Source organism: Bombus bifarius, unplaced genomic scaffold (assembly GCF_011952205.1).
Source record: "Bombus bifarius isolate JDL3187 unplaced genomic scaffold, Bbif_JDL3187 scf7180000008212, whole genome shotgun sequence".
NCBI classification, from domain to species: domain Eukaryota; kingdom Metazoa; phylum Arthropoda; class Insecta; order Hymenoptera; family Apidae; genus Bombus; species Bombus bifarius.
The window spans coordinates 449,639-467,730 of record NW_022884515.1 but is presented as its reverse complement, the minus strand read 5'-3'; the positions used below and the strand labels follow the sequence as shown (position 1 = coordinate 467,730).

Genomic DNA, 18,092 nt, shown 5'->3' with positions numbered 1-18,092 from the left:
AACGAAACCGTATTACTTAAACACAAATCTTTATAATTCACCTTGAAAACGTTCTTATGCATTCGCATTACTTTTCAATGCATCGTACTTCAAACTATCTTTAGATAAAACGCTTATTAGAAAGAAAAAAAAACGATAAACATGCGTAGAGTTAGACAAGATAACAATTCCAAGCTAGTACTCTATTTCGTAATCTTCCAACGCTATTGTTTTCGTTGCAATTGCCAATGAAGGGAGTTTAATATATTTCAGGATTATTTGCAGCTTGACTTTTTTTATAGTATCTCAACGCCAATGTGACAGGAAAATGTGCAGGAAGTTGAGGCGCTTCTGTCCGCGAGCACGTGTACCTCTACGTCGAAACGTTTGAAAAACTGACTAAATATAGAATAGGAGCGGCGCTATTGTTAGGTTCAACACGTTTTCGTATCTTCGAGTTTCTCCTTCGACTCCGCTCTCGTACGGTCGTCATGGGACTTTCAGTGGATTTACGACGCCAGGAAATTCGCCAAACGTAAGTACCACCAAGCTTATTGTAATACGCATTTCCGTATTTTCAGTAAAATTAGAAATAATTTTGTTTGGCATTCATTATTTTGTTTATTTCTTTGACAGCTGTTTACATAAACGATTATCGACGTCACACAGGAATTGAAGTGAGCAAAATATTGAATAATAATTGTTTATGTGGTTTTCTGGATGGTTAGGATGATGTAATTTATAATATAATATCGATAATTTTTGTTCACTGGTTCGAACATTAAATTACAGAAATTTTTACATAAATATAGATATTTGTTAACAATATATTAATAAGCGACTACAAATAATTTTGACGTAGACAGAACGACATAATTTCTAGTAGATATTTCTAGTCTTATAGACAATTTCTTTTCGCGGGTTTCAACACTGAACGATAAAAACTTGATACTTATATTAATATTTGATATATTCCGGTACATAATTGAAACTTCACATAAATATCAAAGTATACTCTCAACGACGAATCGTCGCTATTAATATATCAATGCGCAATTACTAACAATGTTGGAAACGTTAATATATCAATAAGAAAGCAACAGAAAATTCTTATCGGTTTCTTATCAAAGCATATACTCACGAAGAACGAATCTCTACTAAAAAGCAACTATGTATCGATTTTTCCGCTCATCGTAAACGATACATTAGCAGCTACCAAGCTGGTAAAAGTTCGAACAACCAATTAAATATATCAACAAGAAAGCAACAGCCACTTCCGAAACCCACATTTCCGTCTCACTGAAAAAGAAAAAAAAAGAGAATACAAAAACCTATACTAACAAATACCTCATTTCTACGAAACACCGTTCTTCGAGACCAGATGGGTCATCTAAGCGAATTTAATGGCGTTCCACGGGCCAAAAAACCGATCACCGCAGAGATCCAGGAAGTTTACTGAAGCTAAAGCTTTCTAGATCAGAAGACTAGCGTCACACGGAAGTGGCAATCGCGCGTGCGCGACAACCGAAGCGAACGCTTGGACGTTCTCGCGCACGCGGTCTTTCGAAACAGTATTTTTAGAGAAGTGAGTCGCTGGCCGCAAGCGGCGACGGTAGTCAAGTGTCGCCGTTGACCCTAAGGAAATCGAACCCTGTGAACCATCCACGATTCGGATGACCACCGGTGAGTCCACTCGTGACAACCTAAATCATCCTAAAAATCGTCCGATCTCCGGAAACTACAACCGAGTGACATGTTCGTCTCGCGTCCGCCATTTGAATTTCCTCTCGATACTATTTCACGTTTCGCAATTTCCTTCGACTTTCACGCAACACTCCCTCGTGATTGTACCATGTAAACGCGTGGACGTTTTTAAATTATACTCGATAGATTGGATGAGGCACGTCGGACCGTTCTTATGGATCTAAATTTGGATCGCGTGCCGAACCGCTCCGTACATCTATTTATGATGTATTTATGGCATCGGACTTGCGACTCATGTTCACGTTTGTTTCGACCCGTGTTCTGTCTCTGTTGATCGTTTCTGCGGCAATTGCACCGGATTGTCTGTGATTTGTTCTCTTTTTCCTACTTATTTCTTGGCAGAATCGAATAATTTGAGAAATATGATAACATTTTGAACAAAGTGGACATTGCTTGGCTTCCTTCTGGTTTTAAAAGCAAATTTTCCGATGAGTTAGATATTTGATGTGGCCAGAGTAAATTTGTTTAATAATAGTACTATTGAGTTGTTTTATTAGCTGAAGCGTTAGTATTGGAAGGTTTGAAGAATTGGATTGGCGCAGTTTCTGTTCTTCGTTTGTTATGTTCGTATCTATTTGTATATTCGTATAAGTTTTCATTGCGCGTCCCTTTAATTACAATAATCTACGTGTAACATATTTATTGTAGTATATTGCAAGCTAATAGCTGTGTAATGGTGGAAAGTTGAAAAAATTAGATTGGTTGCCTCTTTGTTTTCGTTAGTTCCGTTGGAAAATGCGCGGCGCTTTTCGATCGTAGATCGAGTTATATTTAAGTCATATTTACATCGCGCCTCGTATCGCGAGGGAAGACTCGGCGGCACGCGAGTCATAAAGCTTGTTCGAGGATTCGCTGCCGTAAAAGAAGTAGCTTTGATCTCCAGTAGGAAGGAAAAAATGGAGTCTCAAGCATCGAAAGAAACAGGAGAGAAATTCCGTTCTCTGATTCATTTGTTTTTATTCGAAACAACTACATTTTTACAAATTTCCTTCTTTTCGTGGTTCGTTGTTGCTCGTTTTGTTAAGGAAGACTAACGGTAGATTTTAAAATAAAAGATCTAGACAGATATGTCTTCTAAAAATACGAGCTGACCCGGTCTGACTTTTTTCTTCTGTGCCAACTCGCTCACTCTACGGAGCTAATCGAGAGTTGGTATATTAGCGGCAACTAAAAGAATAGATTCGTTTATCTTCATATAGTCCTCGTGTTTCGTAACTCCACGGGGAGTAAAACTGATAACGTTATCGGAAAATTAGCGTCATTTATAGTAAATGATAATAATGAGGTCTCGCGTGCGTTCAGGTGATATCAATACCTCGATTTTGTGAAAGTTTAGAAATTTTTATTGGAAACAGCTTTCACAGAAACAGAATGTTAAAATTTAGTAAAGAGAAGCATTAAAAAATTCTCATTTGACAAATTACAGAATCGTGGAGTGAACAAGTAGAATCCCTCGTTCGCGAAAATCCAGAATTCTCAACAATTAGAAGCACCGACAGACATCGAGAAAATAATTCTACGAGAAATAATATTTAGGATTCTATCGACTTAAAACTCTATAAACTGCATGCTGTCATTCGAAGATCCTAGAATAATAAAGACTGAAAAATCATAGAATCGTTTGATAAACTCCAATGGAATTAATAAACGAAGATAAGACTGCAATTAATAAAATGTACAAACCTTTGATTTGTATGATTTGAAATATGCTTCCAGACACCTCGCAGCTTCTATTTCGAAACAGATCAAACGAAGCTCTTGTAAATCACGACGTCAACGAAGAGATTAGCGTTTGCTAGTAGAATAAGTACAGTATGGGTGCGGCTGGCAGTAGTAGCAGCGCACCGTTCTCGTCGGCAGATTTGAGGAGACAAAGCGAGGAGACGTTTGTCTACGGGACGGAGGAATCCTGCTGTCCGGAATACGCGAACGAAAATATACGACAAAGGACGAGGACCAGCGCGTTCGACGTGGGTGAAGAACCTCGATCGCAGGTTAAATATAAAACGAATATTTATCGTGTTAGCTTCCGAGGAACGTCGAGACGAGACAAGCCACGAGAAAATACTTTAAACACTGTTATATATCGGATTTTATTTTAATTCCGTGGAATTTTGCAGGGTCCAAGTCCTTACGCGACCTTCAGAGGCGAAGAACGTTCCAGTCAAAGACCATCAGCACCGAGTTTGTCGAACTTGCGATCCCCACGACGAGAAACTTTGGTAAGCGAAGTTTTTATCTTAGGCTGCAGTTAAACAGAATAGCTGTAGACAGTTGGCTCGCGAAAATATATCGTCGTCCGTGATGAATCTTTGTGGATTCGGTGCACCGGAAATTCCAGGACCCAACGGAAGATAGATATCGTAAGTAGAAAGTAGAACGTAAACAAGTTCATAAATAAGATACTTAGGAGAATCCCATTTGCGTCGGAGTAGAATTAAAAGAGAAGTACAAAAGAAGTTTGGAATTTGTCCAGGGTGGAGGCAATGGTTGTTCGTGCATTTTCAGTTGACTAATTTTCTAATAAATCACCCAATTCATTCTTTGGAAGACTGTATGATCGATATACACGTACGTATATGGATATTCTTGGTTGCAAATGTAATATTAAGGCAGATACTTGATCGAACGAACTTGTGATTTTCCATTTGTGAATTCGAAAGGGCAGTTCAATGGAGAAATGTGCACACCACCTTCACGTCTCGTATTTCTTTTATTTCCAGTACTTATCTTCTCTTTATGACTCAACTTTCATCTTCGGCAGCATGATTCACAGGTTCCGATTGTCTCGACGTGAAAGAAGATCTTTCAGATACAGTAATACTTCTTACATCACTTCCTATTAAAAACACCAATAAAACCGGGCTATAGGCCCACTCAGACCATTTTGCAAATATTCCTAGAAACAAAATTCCCCGATCTTGGTCGCATCTCGAGAATTAATGCCGAAGCGTTTCAAAAGTATCTTCGCTGATTCGTCGGCCAATTTTCTTATTGACATTGGAACTACCGACGAATGAAATGTAAAGCTTGTACCAAAGAAATTGAAATGAAAGATACATGAAAAAATACACATAAACCTATGAAAAATTACGAATTGATCATTTTCATTGCTTTGGCAGATCTGCCGTCACTTCGAGATAATAAATCTAACGTTTAAAGACTTCTCTAAACTAACAACGTTCTAAATCAACTTCCTCTTTTAAACTGTAAATTCTACGAATCACGTAATAATTTCAAACATCCGATCAGTAGTGTACTTTCATTCTGACTTCGTCAAATTACTTTGCTTTCGATGATCAATGTTTAAAATCATCTTCACGGTAGCAAAATCCAAAGTTAACTTTCTGCCTGAAATTCTCCGAAATTTTCGAAATCTCCTTTGAAATTCTCCTTCTAAACTATACAGTTCTATAGCGTTCAAAGTCTTCTCGAAATTAGCGAAATTCTAAAACACACAGCCAATTCGAACATTCGCCAATAGCGTACACGTTCCGAATAATCGGAAAACGCAATAGAAAAACGCAAAAGCTTTTGTTCAGAGGTCATCGGCGACGTAGATGTCGACAAGAGATTTTCCCAGGCGCGCTCTTTTGTTTCGTGGGAAATCTGGCGGGTCTCCAAAAAGCTCGTGGCTCCTCATGATTTCGGGAGAACACGCTGAGTCACGGCCACCGTGGCGCGTCGGGTTCGCAGGCATCGATCGCGATCACGTGCCCCTCGTGTCTCGAGCTTCTTCGGCGAACGTCCTAAGCCTCGTGCCAGTACATTCTCGTAGATCGTTCGACGTGGATCGAGCTTGCAGAAGCTCGTCGACGATCCGTCGTAAGAACAGTCTTTTTTGTAACGATTGCATGGATACGCGGTCCTCAAGGAGCTGCAGAATTTTAATCAGACTCAAGAAAGGCTAAGAATATATAGTCGAATTCTCTTGGCATCCGCTGCTACTGTTTACGCGTAAGTTCTTCCACAGCGTAGAATCTGTTGCTCCTCTTGATCGCCAAGATTTATTGGTATCGAGTATTCGTTTCGCAAAGGATTTAAAGGAAATGATTAATAGCGTTTGAACTAGGGTTACAGTGGCTGCCGGGCATTTTGATATTTACGAAATGTCAATGGTATTGTAACCAGGCACATTGATTATCATCATTGCGCTGGAAAAGTTTGAAACAGATTTGAGAATGTACGTAGAAGTTATGAGACTTGTAACGCGAGTATGTACATATTTCGCAACAATCACAAAGATGCTTAAGCAATCAATTATACGTCGTATTAATAAGCTTGGATATTCAGTGGAATAATCTTTAACATTTATCATATCTTTAAGACAACTGTTCACGCGTTCAAGATTTGTTTAATTTATTTTTTCAAAATTTACCTAATTCCTAGTTTCTGTCGTTCCTATCTTTCCCTTCGTTTACTATCGAAACGGACGTAATATCGTGACGCAAGTCTGTAGAACGCAATGCAAAGAAAGCAACAGGCTGGTCCGCGTAACCATTCCTTGAACCAGAATTCCGATCGTCGATCGGCTCGGTTCAATTAACGTCTCTGAAATTAGTCCACTTATTTATATTGCAGTTGACGTACGCGGCGCAGATGACAGGTTGGCAGACGGCCGAGGAACATAGCCCTTCGTTCTCTCAGCAGAATCAAAAGGCTATGGAGGTGATCTCGCAGCTTGCTATGGCCAATCAGCAGCTGGCTTCCGCGAACACGGCGACTTTGGCCAATTTGGAGGCACTGTACATGGAGTTATCGAGAGAAAGGGAACTGAGAAGACGAGTGGTTTCTTCGGAAGCGCTGGACGAAGCTTTGAGGAAGAGACTGACGATGGACGATGAAAGAGATGACGAAGATGAAGATGAAAGGCGTAGGATGGAGATTAGGATCGAGAGATTGGAAAGCCTCTTAAGGAAGATTCGTTCGAGGATAGAAAGGCTGGAGACGGTGGTGAAGACTCGAGGATTCGATAGAGAAGACGAAAGACAAAGTTCTACGAGTATCTGTGATTCAAAGGAGATTCAAGACTCGAATTGTCGACAGACAATCGATGATCTGTGTGATAGGCTTCCAAATAGCATCGAAGTACCTGAACACGAATTTAAAACGCAAGTGGACGAGGCTCGAGCAAAGACTGTTTCTAGAGTAAGCGTCGCGTACGTTGAGGAAGATGTTAGAAGCTCCAAGTGGAACGATGGTGATCGTTCGAATTTGCATTTAAAGAAATCGAAGGTTGAAGCGAGAGAAGGTAGATTAGAGGATGAAGTGGAACAGGGTGTAGATAAGAAAGAAGTGACGAGGTTGTTGAAGGAAGTCGAAAGACTGATGGCTGAGCGATCAGAGTATCAATGTGAGAACGAGAGGCTGGTGAAAGAGCTGACGGAAGAGAAGGCGATAGTGAGGAAGCTGACGAAGGCTTACAAGGTGAGTTTGCTCGTGTTTCTTCATTTTTGGAGACTCGACCGAATTTTAATTTGTTTAAAATACTTGTCAAAATATTTGATCTCATTTTTGTAGTTTATGTAGATAGTGTGTTGCAATATATTTCTAGAAACCGTAATCATGCAGAAATGCAACGAGTAAATAATTAAATCGAAAAACTAAAACGAACTATACATTTTATAATTTTCTGAATGAATCAATTAATGTTCTCGTTCTCTGCTTAATGTTCTCATTCTCCGTTTAATGGTCTCGCTCTCCATTAAACTCTTCTATTTAGAAGATACAGTCTTCGTAACCTTTCTTCTGTAATTCAGCCTTTTATTCATCGAATTTATCGAAAATAAGAGCGATGATTATTTTATAGGAAGCAAAAACGCAACACGAGGAAGTAGAATCGAGGTTGGAAGAGCGCGGACAAGAGTACGAAAATTTAATGACAAAGTTCGACGTCGCTACAAAGGAAACGGAGAGATTGTTGAAGGAAATCGATAACTTTAACGTGTTAAAGGGCACTGCCGAAGCGAAGATCTCCAGTCTCGAGCAAGATCTGCAGAAGTCGTTGCTGGAAAAGGAGGAAATCATAAATATCGAGAGCCAGAGGTCTTCGGAATTAAAAGCACAGCTGTCGGAAGAGATATCCGATAAGAAGAAGCAGATAAAGGCTCTCGAGGACGCTTTGGACGAGATTCAAAGACTGAAGGAGACTATCAAGACTGAGAGAAAGGGCGAGGATGATAACGATCTGAAGGAAGACGTTGGTACGTTCAGCTAGTGAGATTAAAACTATAATTAATATCAACTACGATATTGGCAGGAATAAAGCTTTTTTTTGTACGAAGTAAATATGACTTAGGAATATGGTAAAATAGATGTAAGAGGAATCATTATATCTTCGTAACTAACCCTTCCAAAGGATACAATTTTGTTTAGGTCGTGTGGAAACATCATTTTCGCCAATTATTGGTAATACATACTTTTTATATTTTTACAAAAAGACATGTGATACTCCAACAATAATTTTTTCAGAAATAAATACACAATAGAGAAGTTATTATCTTCGTTAATACGCATAATATATGTATTTAATTTTAAAGAGAAATTCGTGTGCTTTTGTATTCAAAATAATAATAGATTGATAAACTTTGCTCCGATTGCTCTTAAGACATAAAAATTCTCTTAATAAAGAGGCGAAGGAAAACTGAATGTGTTGCGATTGTTTAAACTATCATACGATCACTTTACTTCAAACAGGTCCAATCGAATCGATAGACGATCCGCAAGAAAGTCCGCCTGTCGATCGCACGACGAACATCGAAGATTTCAAAAAGGAATTAATCATGAAGAGGGAGGCAAGGCAAAGAGCAATAGCAGCAGTTTCGTCGGAAATGGAGCGACTTAGACGAGAATTAGACGCGGAGAAGGAAGCTCATTCGGAAACTTCGAGGATGTTGGATCTTTTAAGGTCCGCGCAGAAAGACGAACAAGCTCAAACAATCGCGGCAAATGACAGATTGAAGAAGTCTAGAGAGAAAGATCAGAGAGCAAGCGAACACGAATTGGCCGCGCAACGTCTAGAAGCTCAACGACTAACGAGCATTTTAAAAGTAAACTTTTCTTTCGTATTCTATTTATAATAGAGTAGAAAATGAAGGGTTCTATGCTGATTAAAATTGGAACAAAGTCGGTCGCTTGAAATCGGTCCTTTGTAAGTTGTTTTCAAATCTAGTTAAGACAGAAAGCACGTGCCGGCAAGTTTACACCTTTCGCTTTAAAAACAAACTTCTCGTGGAGGCAAGCAAACAGAACGAAACAGAATGGAACAAAGAGACAGTTTAACCTACAGAGTAGCTAAACGCTTAGATTCCCACGATCAACTAATTTTAAAACGACCTTTGTTGATAAAAATGGTCAGTCGAAGATTTCTATTAAGTGGAAGTTTTGAAATTTCTATAGTTTTGTCCTCTAGCGTTATTTGTAGCGTTTTAAAGAAAATAAAAAGTTTGTTCCACGAACCAAACTTCATTAGAAACATCGAAAACTTACCTCCAAAACTGCTTCCGAAATTTTCCGTTAACGTCGAGTTTATGTAACGCTCAAGTTTATGACCCACATTTTACCCTCATAAATATTGGCAAAATATCTCCGAAATTATTTCTGCAACTTATCTCAACATCGAACGCCAAAATTTGCGGTCTCATAAATATCGAAATATTATTCGCCAAATTACTTTCGAAACTTTTACCTTCCTCAAACCTCCAGAAACTTATAAATCGAATTTCATTCCTATAATTATTAACAAAGTAGGTATTTTCAAAATCATTTCCGAAACTTCCCTTGTTAATAAACTTTCGCAATTAATAATACAATCTTGGCTTTCGTAATTATCGAAAAGTTGCAAACTTACCTCTACAAATATCAAATGATCTAAATTGTAAAATTTCGCTTTCTCGCATCAGATATCCGACGAGCTGAGGAACGACATTCGCATTCAAATGGACAAGGTGGACGATCTGCGATACCATTTGGAGACTGAACCGGATCAGCATCGGTACCGCATCCGTTGCTTGTCGGATATAACCAACCGGTCACGAGAGGCCGTTTACTTCAGGGAACGTGCTGCCAACGATCTGAAGGACCATCTAGCAGAGATTCTGCTGCAACTTGGGGACAGAAGCTTCTTAGAACAGAAGGACGACGTTGGCCTGGAGTGCGAACGTCAGCTGGAGAATATCAATAGCTTGAAGAGCCTCTACAACGAGAGGCTGAAAGTGCTGAACGAACTGAAGGAGACGGCAGTGAGAGAGTTAGCTGAAACCAGGGTCAGATTGGATCACTCGTTGAAAAAGTGCGAGTGCTTGGAGGAGGATCTAAAGAAGGCTGACGAGAAGGTATTAAGTCTATAAGTTATCTAATTTATTTATAAAATCATTTAAGTTTATAAATCGATACTCATGCAATAGCATGATGCAGAGTCCGCTACGTTAAGTATTAGGAACATCTTTTGCAGAAAGCACTAAAAATATCGACTTGAATTTTCTTAAAGTCGAATGAAACTAAATTTAGTGATACAGGAATTTTTAAGGTAAAAAATACTTGGGCAGTGAGTTTCCATGTGGTAGAAAGTCACCCCAATTTTCTTTTTTATTTTTTTTTATAGGACAGTCATCGTTAACTTTCTGTTATTCGAATAATTGAATGGAAAATGTGATATTCTAGAATAATATTCGAAATATGTCTTTTCTTGTGATAGAACGCACGTTTCAGATGTAGTTTTTTCTATGTGTTTGGGACAGATCGACACGCAGGATACGGAAATATCAAATTTGGAGTCGCAATTGGGACTCACCAAAGCGGACTGCAGAGATCTTCAAAATCAGATGTCTCTGATTAATAGCCTGTTTACGCAGATGCTGTTGGGTGCTACCTCTGCCGACATGGATCTCGATCGATTGACTCAGTTACTTCAGGTATTGGAGAATTATGATATGTTTTCCTAAAACTGACCACGCTTTTGCCCATACCTGTTGTGGATTTTGGTTATTTTGGAATTTTAACAGGAGAATCACGACCTGATCTGCAACATGGCGAGAGAGGAAGGCACCGAGGCCGCCGCGCTTCCCAAGCTTCTTCTCGATTTAATCGAGCAAGTCGAGGGCAGCAAACCGTCCCAGAAACGCGCTGACGGAGAGAACGGAACTGAGGTCGAAGCAGAGAAAAAGGAAGATGACTTACAACAAGAAGACATAGCTCACAATCTACCTAAAGTAAGAATTACAAATTTCATTTCCTCTTTCAAATATTTACGAGCAATTTAATCCTTTCGCAGGATCGTTAGAATCCTCCTCGTATCACTGAGATGTGATCTAACTGTACATCTCGTTTGGTAAATTATATTTGATCCATTTTTTTCAAATTTGAATATATTATGATTCATATCATTATATTATCGTATTTTTCGAAGGGATTAAATGTGATTATGATTTAAAAATAGAAAAAATAGAAAATACGTAAGATATTCAGAGTAGATATATTCATAAAAATATAAACTCGTATAAAGATTCGCGATCTAATGATGAGATATTGTCTGTCTCAGGTTTGGCGTGTCTTATTGGAGTTGTTGAGCTGTCACGCAGAATGTGCTCCGTCCGCTTCAGCGGCATCCTCTTCTGACCCCAATATCTGTTACAAGTCAGTCGACACTCCAGCTGGTCCCAGATTGGTGATTTCAGTCAGCAAAACGTATATTCGCCTGAAAGAATTAATATTGGAAAAGAAACACTTGGAGAAGGAGATGAATCGAATGAAACAGTTGAACGTTCATTTAGAATGCAAACTCGGTGAACAGGTAACAAATAAGAATCTCACCTTTCCTTCTCTCTATCGTCTTACAAAACAGTTTTTCAAATTAATTCTCGCATACGTCTCTAGGAAAAGCGATTATCGACGGTGTCGGCGGAATTAAGCAAAACCTGGACGATAGTCGATCGAATGCAAGCACAACATCATCAGTTGCACACGCACGAGAAGATTCTTCGATACGAGTTGCAGCAGAAGCGAAAAATGTTACAAGAATTGAAGCAGGAATTGGAATACTGCCGCGAGAAATGGGAATCCGCTAGACAGAAGAACACGAACACGGAATTAGAGTGGAGAAGTTTGAGAAGAGAGTTTGCAGCCAGAAAAGCTCTGGCTTCTCACGATTCTTTCAACAATAGGTAATTTACAGAAACAATATGAATGTAATTCATTAAAGTAATTTCTATCGTTCGACGACGTTAAGCGAAGTTATAGATGTGGTTTCTTTGGATAGCAAAATATTTCAGTCTACGAATGCCTCCAACTAATTTACACGTCTAATATAGAATAAGAATATAAGTTTCCAATTATAATCTTCATATCGGTGAACTCTTATCAATTCTTCGATACAGTGCGGAAAGTGGGTTCAGCGACGAACGAGGGGATGATACCGACGAAGAAGACAATGCCGTGGAAGGAAGAATTAGATTAGGTCCACGCAGAAGACCGCGAAAGGTTACTAATAATTCGATTATCTTTAACGTCTACTAGAATCTTGCAATTTTTTATACCATACAAATATATTAGATATTCGTTCAAATACTGAAATTTTACATGTAACAAAAATGTACGATATACACATAACGAAAAATGCATCTTTAGGAGAGTCCTCGAGCACCAACACCAGACACAGAATCAGAGCAACCGACTGACACCGAGCTATCCGAGCCAAAGACAGGTTCCTCAGCGACACTGGAGCAACGAACGCCTACTCCAGAAACAGAAGCGGAGCTAGACGAGACCGAAGTCGCGGAGGCAACTCTAAATGCTGAATCTACAAACGAGTCACCAGTAAGTTAACAAACATTCAATACATTTTCTGTTAAATCCAAACTCACTAACAATCGCAAAGTACTCAAGACTTCTCTTCTTCGATAGTTGATCCCAGGAAGTCCACAAGAATCGCTAAATCCCCTGGACCAGGCTCTGACAAACGTCATCCAGAATCTCATAGGAATCGAGAGCAGTATAAACGTGACGTCAGCAACCTTCGAAGCTGCAAACGATGAAAATGTTACAGAAGACATCAAAGGTGATCATATGGTACCAACCATCGAATCTTGGTCTACAAGTCTTCCAGAGCCTGAAGGAGTCATCGTGAAAGACGTCAACAAAGCTTTCAGTCTCAATGCTCCAGTACAAACTCACAGTGGATCGTCGTCAATCGCAATGGAAGATGCTCGAAGCACGACGAATACGGACGGTGAGAAAGAAAAGAACGAAGACTCCTCAAAATTGTCCACATCCTATGTACCTAGTGCAACCAGTGTAGCCAACACACAGCCTGTGTTCTCTATCGGGCCCTTTCCTCCGTCCAGCGTGGCACCTTCGACCGTGAAAAACGTCCAATTCAGCGATCCCTTGATCGTCGGTCCATCTAATCGATTTTTTGCTCCAGTTTTCGGCGCGTCGTTGTCAAACGGACAAGTTTCCTCGTCTTTCGACACGCCGATAAGCGAGGACATGGTGGGCTCTAAGGAAAAGCGACCCACCAAACCAATGGAAAGCGTTGTCGATTCGGATAACGTTTCTGTGGGCTCTTCGTCGAGCATAGAGACTGTCAAAGAGTTTGCCACGACAGAATCTGCTTCGTCGAGTTCACCAGGTGAAATTGGAAAACGAGACGCGAGTTCGGCAGAAGCTGGTGGATCTGGGAAACAGGAAGACAAGAAGGTTCCTGGTGCAAAGAGTAGGACACCGGAAGAAGCTTTAGCTGCCAGGGAAGATAGGTTGAAAAGGTTGGAAGAGCAGGCGAAATGGTTGATGAATAAGATGAGTGCGACCAATAGAAGAGGTTCTGCGTTGAGTACTAGGTTAGAGGAGCTTCATGAAGTCTATGGGGAACCGCCTGTTCCTCCTCCCATGCCTGATGTCCTACCTAGTCGAAGGTTAGGGACTACTTTGTCGGATCTACCTCGTCAGGTATGGATGTTTCATATATTGTAGAAGATATTTTAGCCTGTGAGCTTCCTGTGTTTGCTGGTGAATGGAATACGTGGTTCCAAGTTTTTGGCACGTGTCGTGTAGTCTTTGAGTTCACGAGACGATAATTCATTGGTGGGTTTCGCGCGTAACGTTCTATTAAAAGTGACTGTGGTCGTGGGTTTGATATTTACGTGCGATGTCATCGCAGTCTGACAGTAGCAGGTTCTTTACTTCAAATTTATTGTCTTCTTTTAAGAACAATTTTTCCTTATCCTTATTTTTTTGTCCGTTGTTTTGAATTTTATTCACGGAATACTAAATATTTCGTTTATATAATCCATTTTTTAAACTTTTTACTGTCGTTACTTCTTCGTCTTAGTGTATCTTAATAATTTCAAAAATACATATCGGTATATTAACTAATAATTTAGCAAATTGAAATATTCTACTGCCTTTTACGTCTGCTATTCTATTTTTACCATTCACATACTACATACTTGATAATAGTATGCTTACTGGTATAATATATTTAATAATAAGTTACAGAACGACGTATTTCATGACTGTGTTATTGTTCAGGTACCTGAATCATCGACCACCGAGGACGCCAAAAATACCGAGAAGCTCGACTCGAGTGGCGTTCCTAACGAACCACCACCCGATAACACGTCTTGAGACGCCTACAATTTTTAATCGTTCGTTTACGTCGCGTTTATTTCCGTCGTGCACAGAAACGTGAAGAACACGCTTGTTTGAGTCTCGTCTCGAAAAACGTGTCGGCTCTCGTTTCCAAGAGGAATTATATAATTTTAGGATGATTTTATCTTTTTGGGCTCATCCTATATATTAAAAAAAAAAAAAGATTCGTATTTTTCACGAACAAAACGTGTCGTCTCGTCTAATGATTAAATCTACGTACGAAATGTAACTTGTCTTCGTAATTTAAGAAAAGACTTTGAAACATATCATTGTGATTCAAAGCTATCGATACGAATATTTCTACTAAACTTCCTTTTTCTCTTTTTTCATGCTCCAATATTTTTATTATCAATGTACCATGAATTTATCGATGTAAATAACGTCTCGTTGTTCCTAACCGAGATTCTGTATGTGATCATTCTGGAATCCGTTCCTGTTTTGTACCTTCTACAAATTGTACCTACTAATTTCACTGTATAAATAAAGATTCCTTGAAAAAGCCAGATATCTGTTATTCATCTATTTCGTATGTCTTCTGTAAGTATTGTTTTCTAAATATTAAACGCATATTAAACGCAATATTAAACGAGACAGGTAAGATTATTAAAAGCACTTCTAACGAGAATATTTCGTTGATGGGATCGATATGATTTATTTTAAAATAATTAACAATTCTCAAGATGTAAAACTTTTGTCATGCTCCTTCCATTCACATACTTGGATCACTACGCTATATGTATACGATAAGATATGTATAATATTCACAAGACTCCTCGCCTTTCGTAGATATAATAAAATTCGTACAAAATCGTTTGCATAACAAAAGGAAAGAAGAAAAAGAAAACAGCTCTAGGTACGCTAAGTTTTCAACTGTTCAACGTACTCTTTAATTTCTCATCGACCGACACGACGATGAAAGGCACTGGACGATGATACATCTTATAAAATTAGAGGGATTCTATTATGATCGTTTAGGTTGATCAAAAGACCAAATATATATAATCTAGAAATGTTTCTTTAGTTGCCTTGCGCTTCTTTTTTTTACAATGATTCTTATGAAAGACACACGCATAGAGCCACTCGTTCGTCCATCAGTACACACATTCAACACATTTTTACGAAATGATTGTCTAATTGTATCATGCACGTGGTACATGAGCGTTGATTAATAATCTCTTACATTAGTACGATTTATCTACACATCGTTATATCCTAGTATTGGCTGTCTATTTTTTCATTTCGATCGATTAATCTCATTAGCAGGTCGCACCATCGCATAGAAAATGTATCTTTATAAAGTCACCATGTACGTCGTTTATCATTCGCTGTTAACGTTAAGAAGATAAAATTACGATGACACGATAAGAACGGTATGTTGGCACGCTTTGAAAAGACTGGTCGTACAAAAATACGGTTACAAGGATGTTCTCGAAAAGTATCTCACAATCTCTGACGCGGTGTCGATATTCACACGCGTAAAATTTTGTGCGACAAACAGAAGCTTGATCCAACGGAGATCTCGCCCGTAAGCGTAGTGCTTTGATAATCCTATAAATTTCGCTTGACAGAATTTTAGACGTTAAACGTCTTAAATATAATCCTCCAAAAATAATAAATTACTCCGTTATTCCATTTAGCTTAGCTCTGTAAGGCACCCCGAGGTTCCGTCAATTTTTGTACAAAATACATACTATATCCTATAAACAACGCAGCGTAGTAGAAAACACATTTGAACTCTCTCGTAATACGTATCACTTCGAGTGCGATCGTTTCTCAATCACCGAGAACGTCATCCATCTTTCGAGGACGCGATCCACAATTCTAATTAACAATTAATTTAAGCGATCGTCGACTGGGCGCTTAACAATTACGAAATGCGCACGTTTCTACACAAAGAATAAGAAAAATCGGTCTTTATCAAAAATACAAAGGTTCCATCTCCAAAAGTTGAGATGGATTATTTATTTCTTCGTTCCAACATTCTTATTAAACGATAGTATCAAAAAAGGTTACGATAGAAAATATATATCTATATTTATATATTCATATCGCGATTACGATATTCACTGGATCATCTGTAAGTATCTGTTCTCCTCGAGCAACGAACTCAGAGACGAAGTCATGTCGTTGACCACCATATTGGCACTTGATGGCAATGGCTGTGGCAGCGACATGGGGTGAGTAGAACTAGAGACATTTGTTTCGTGGGTCTGTGCGTTTCCAGACCAGTTTCTGCACTGTTGCACATACTCCAGTGTCCTTCTGTACGAATCTTGTCTCATTCCTTGAGGAGGCTTCATAGGAGATCCTTGTTGAGACTGACTGATGTCTCTGCATTGAATCTCTGGCATAGCAGCACCGGTTTGCTCGTGGTAACATTGATCTCCGCCGTAACCCCATTGGCAGTTACAATTGTACTGTTGATGATTTGGAGGATTGGTTCGAGCACAATTGTGTGTACAAGTATGTTGCTGCTGTTGTATCCTGCAATTGGTCTGCTGAGCAGTGCACAGCTGTGGAGACGTCCTCTTCGGTAAAGCAGAATCGTTCACTGATCTATGGCCACCATTGGGATGAGCGCAATTGGCCATTTGCAGGCAAGGTGTATTTTGCTGTGGTGTTTGCTGTTGACAGCCTTGGAGACTGGTTATGTTGGTGATTGGTTTAGCCTGGTTGTTGATGTTCAGTTGAGAACAGTGTGGCGACATCTGAGCACATTGGTTGGGCACTGTGCTCTGCTGAACAGGGTGAATATTTGACACCTGGCCATTAGGTGTCACCATTGGCCTGGTACATTGATTGGCTACTTGACCACACTGTGGATTAGCATGGCTCATAGTTGTCTGATTAGATATAGCTGGCTGTTGAGTGCAGTGAGGAGACAATTGTGGACAATTGCCAGTTGATCGCATCTGCACGCACTGTTGTTGGTTCATAGAGCTGTGATTCGGTGGAGCACAAACGGGGTTTGTGTGGTGGTTCACTTGGCTGGTTGGATTTCCGGTACAATTCGCGTTCATTTGTGCCTGACAATTGTAACTAGGGTAGTAGCCATGGTGCATGTGGTTTTGGGGACAGTTCCTAGTTAACTGAGCAGAGTTTTGAGGAAGATTTTGTGGAGGATGCTGAGGCGCTAGGGCACCAGCTGCTGGTGAAGTTAGAGGCTGATCGCTGATGTGACTGGGAGCGTAGTGAGATCCTGGTGACATGACTTGACCCGCTGCTGGACTGAGCACTTGCCCGCCGTTCGGTTGAGATGGATAAGAGGGTGGAGGACAGTATTGTGAATTAGACTGAGGAGGTCTAGAGCTAGGACATTGGTTGTAAGGAGATGGAGAGGTATTCTGATAATTCGTGCACGTTGGTTGAGCTGGTTGTGGTGGCGGGTAGCAGGTTTGTTGGTGAGACTGGTTGTAGTTGCAAGTAGGCTGTATTTGACGTTGGTAGTGCAAGGGATTTGTGCAAATTGGGGACTGGCAAATTGGTAAGGGACTGCTACGGCAATTCACCTGAGTTCCTCCTGCTTGAACCTGCAGAAAGAAAAAATAGATTAGTAAATACATTGATTCATTAGTCTATAACAAATTGTTTATCGTTATAAGTTGTTTCCCCTAAAATTCAATTGGAAAGTATTTCTGGAATAAAATCGCTACTTGTTTCACGATACATTTGTTACAACACGATCTTCCGATTCATTGAAGCTT

General features: G+C 39.6%; 2 protein-coding genes across 6 annotated transcripts in view; one reads left to right on the top strand and one right to left on the bottom strand.

Annotated features, from left to right (window-relative positions):
- The first annotated feature begins 384 nt into the window (after nt 1–384).
- Nucleotides 385–14,893, top strand: LOC117210749 (flagellar attachment zone protein 1-like). Of its 4 annotated transcripts, XM_033454058.1 has the most exons (16): nt 1,133–1,662; nt 3,460–3,737; nt 3,864–3,965; nt 6,325–7,170; nt 7,553–7,946; nt 8,440–8,792; nt 9,645–10,076; nt 10,482–10,655; nt 10,746–10,952; nt 11,282–11,533; nt 11,617–11,903; nt 12,117–12,219; nt 12,367–12,555; nt 12,643–12,967; nt 13,163–13,686; nt 14,269–14,893. In XM_033454058.1, exons 2-16 carry the CDS (start codon nt 3,558–3,560, stop codon nt 14,362–14,364), a joined length of 4,464 nt encoding a protein of 1,487 aa, XP_033309949.1. In that variant the 5' UTR covers nt 1,133–1,662; nt 3,460–3,557; the 3' UTR covers nt 14,365–14,893. The 4 variants fall into 4 exon arrangements, with proteins under 4 accessions (XP_033309948.1, XP_033309947.1, XP_033309949.1 ...); XM_033454057.1 differs by lacking the exon at nt 1,133–1,662 and adding an exon at nt 385–514 and having other exon boundaries at nt 12,643–13,686; XM_033454056.1 differs by having other exon boundaries at nt 1,039–1,662; nt 12,643–13,686.
- Nucleotides 14,894–15,015: 122 nt separating this feature from the next.
- The window catches only part of LOC117210750 (transcriptional activator cubitus interruptus), a 145,961-nt gene continuing 142,884 nt past the window's right edge, over nt 15,016–18,092 (bottom strand). For both annotated transcript variants that reach the window (XM_033454060.1, XM_033454061.1), the window contains exon 12: nt 15,016–17,918. In XM_033454060.1, coding sequence (XP_033309951.1) covers nt 16,452–17,918 — 1,467 coding nt within the window. In that variant the 3' untranslated portion in view covers nt 15,016–16,451. The remainder of the gene's footprint in view (nt 17,919–18,092) is intronic.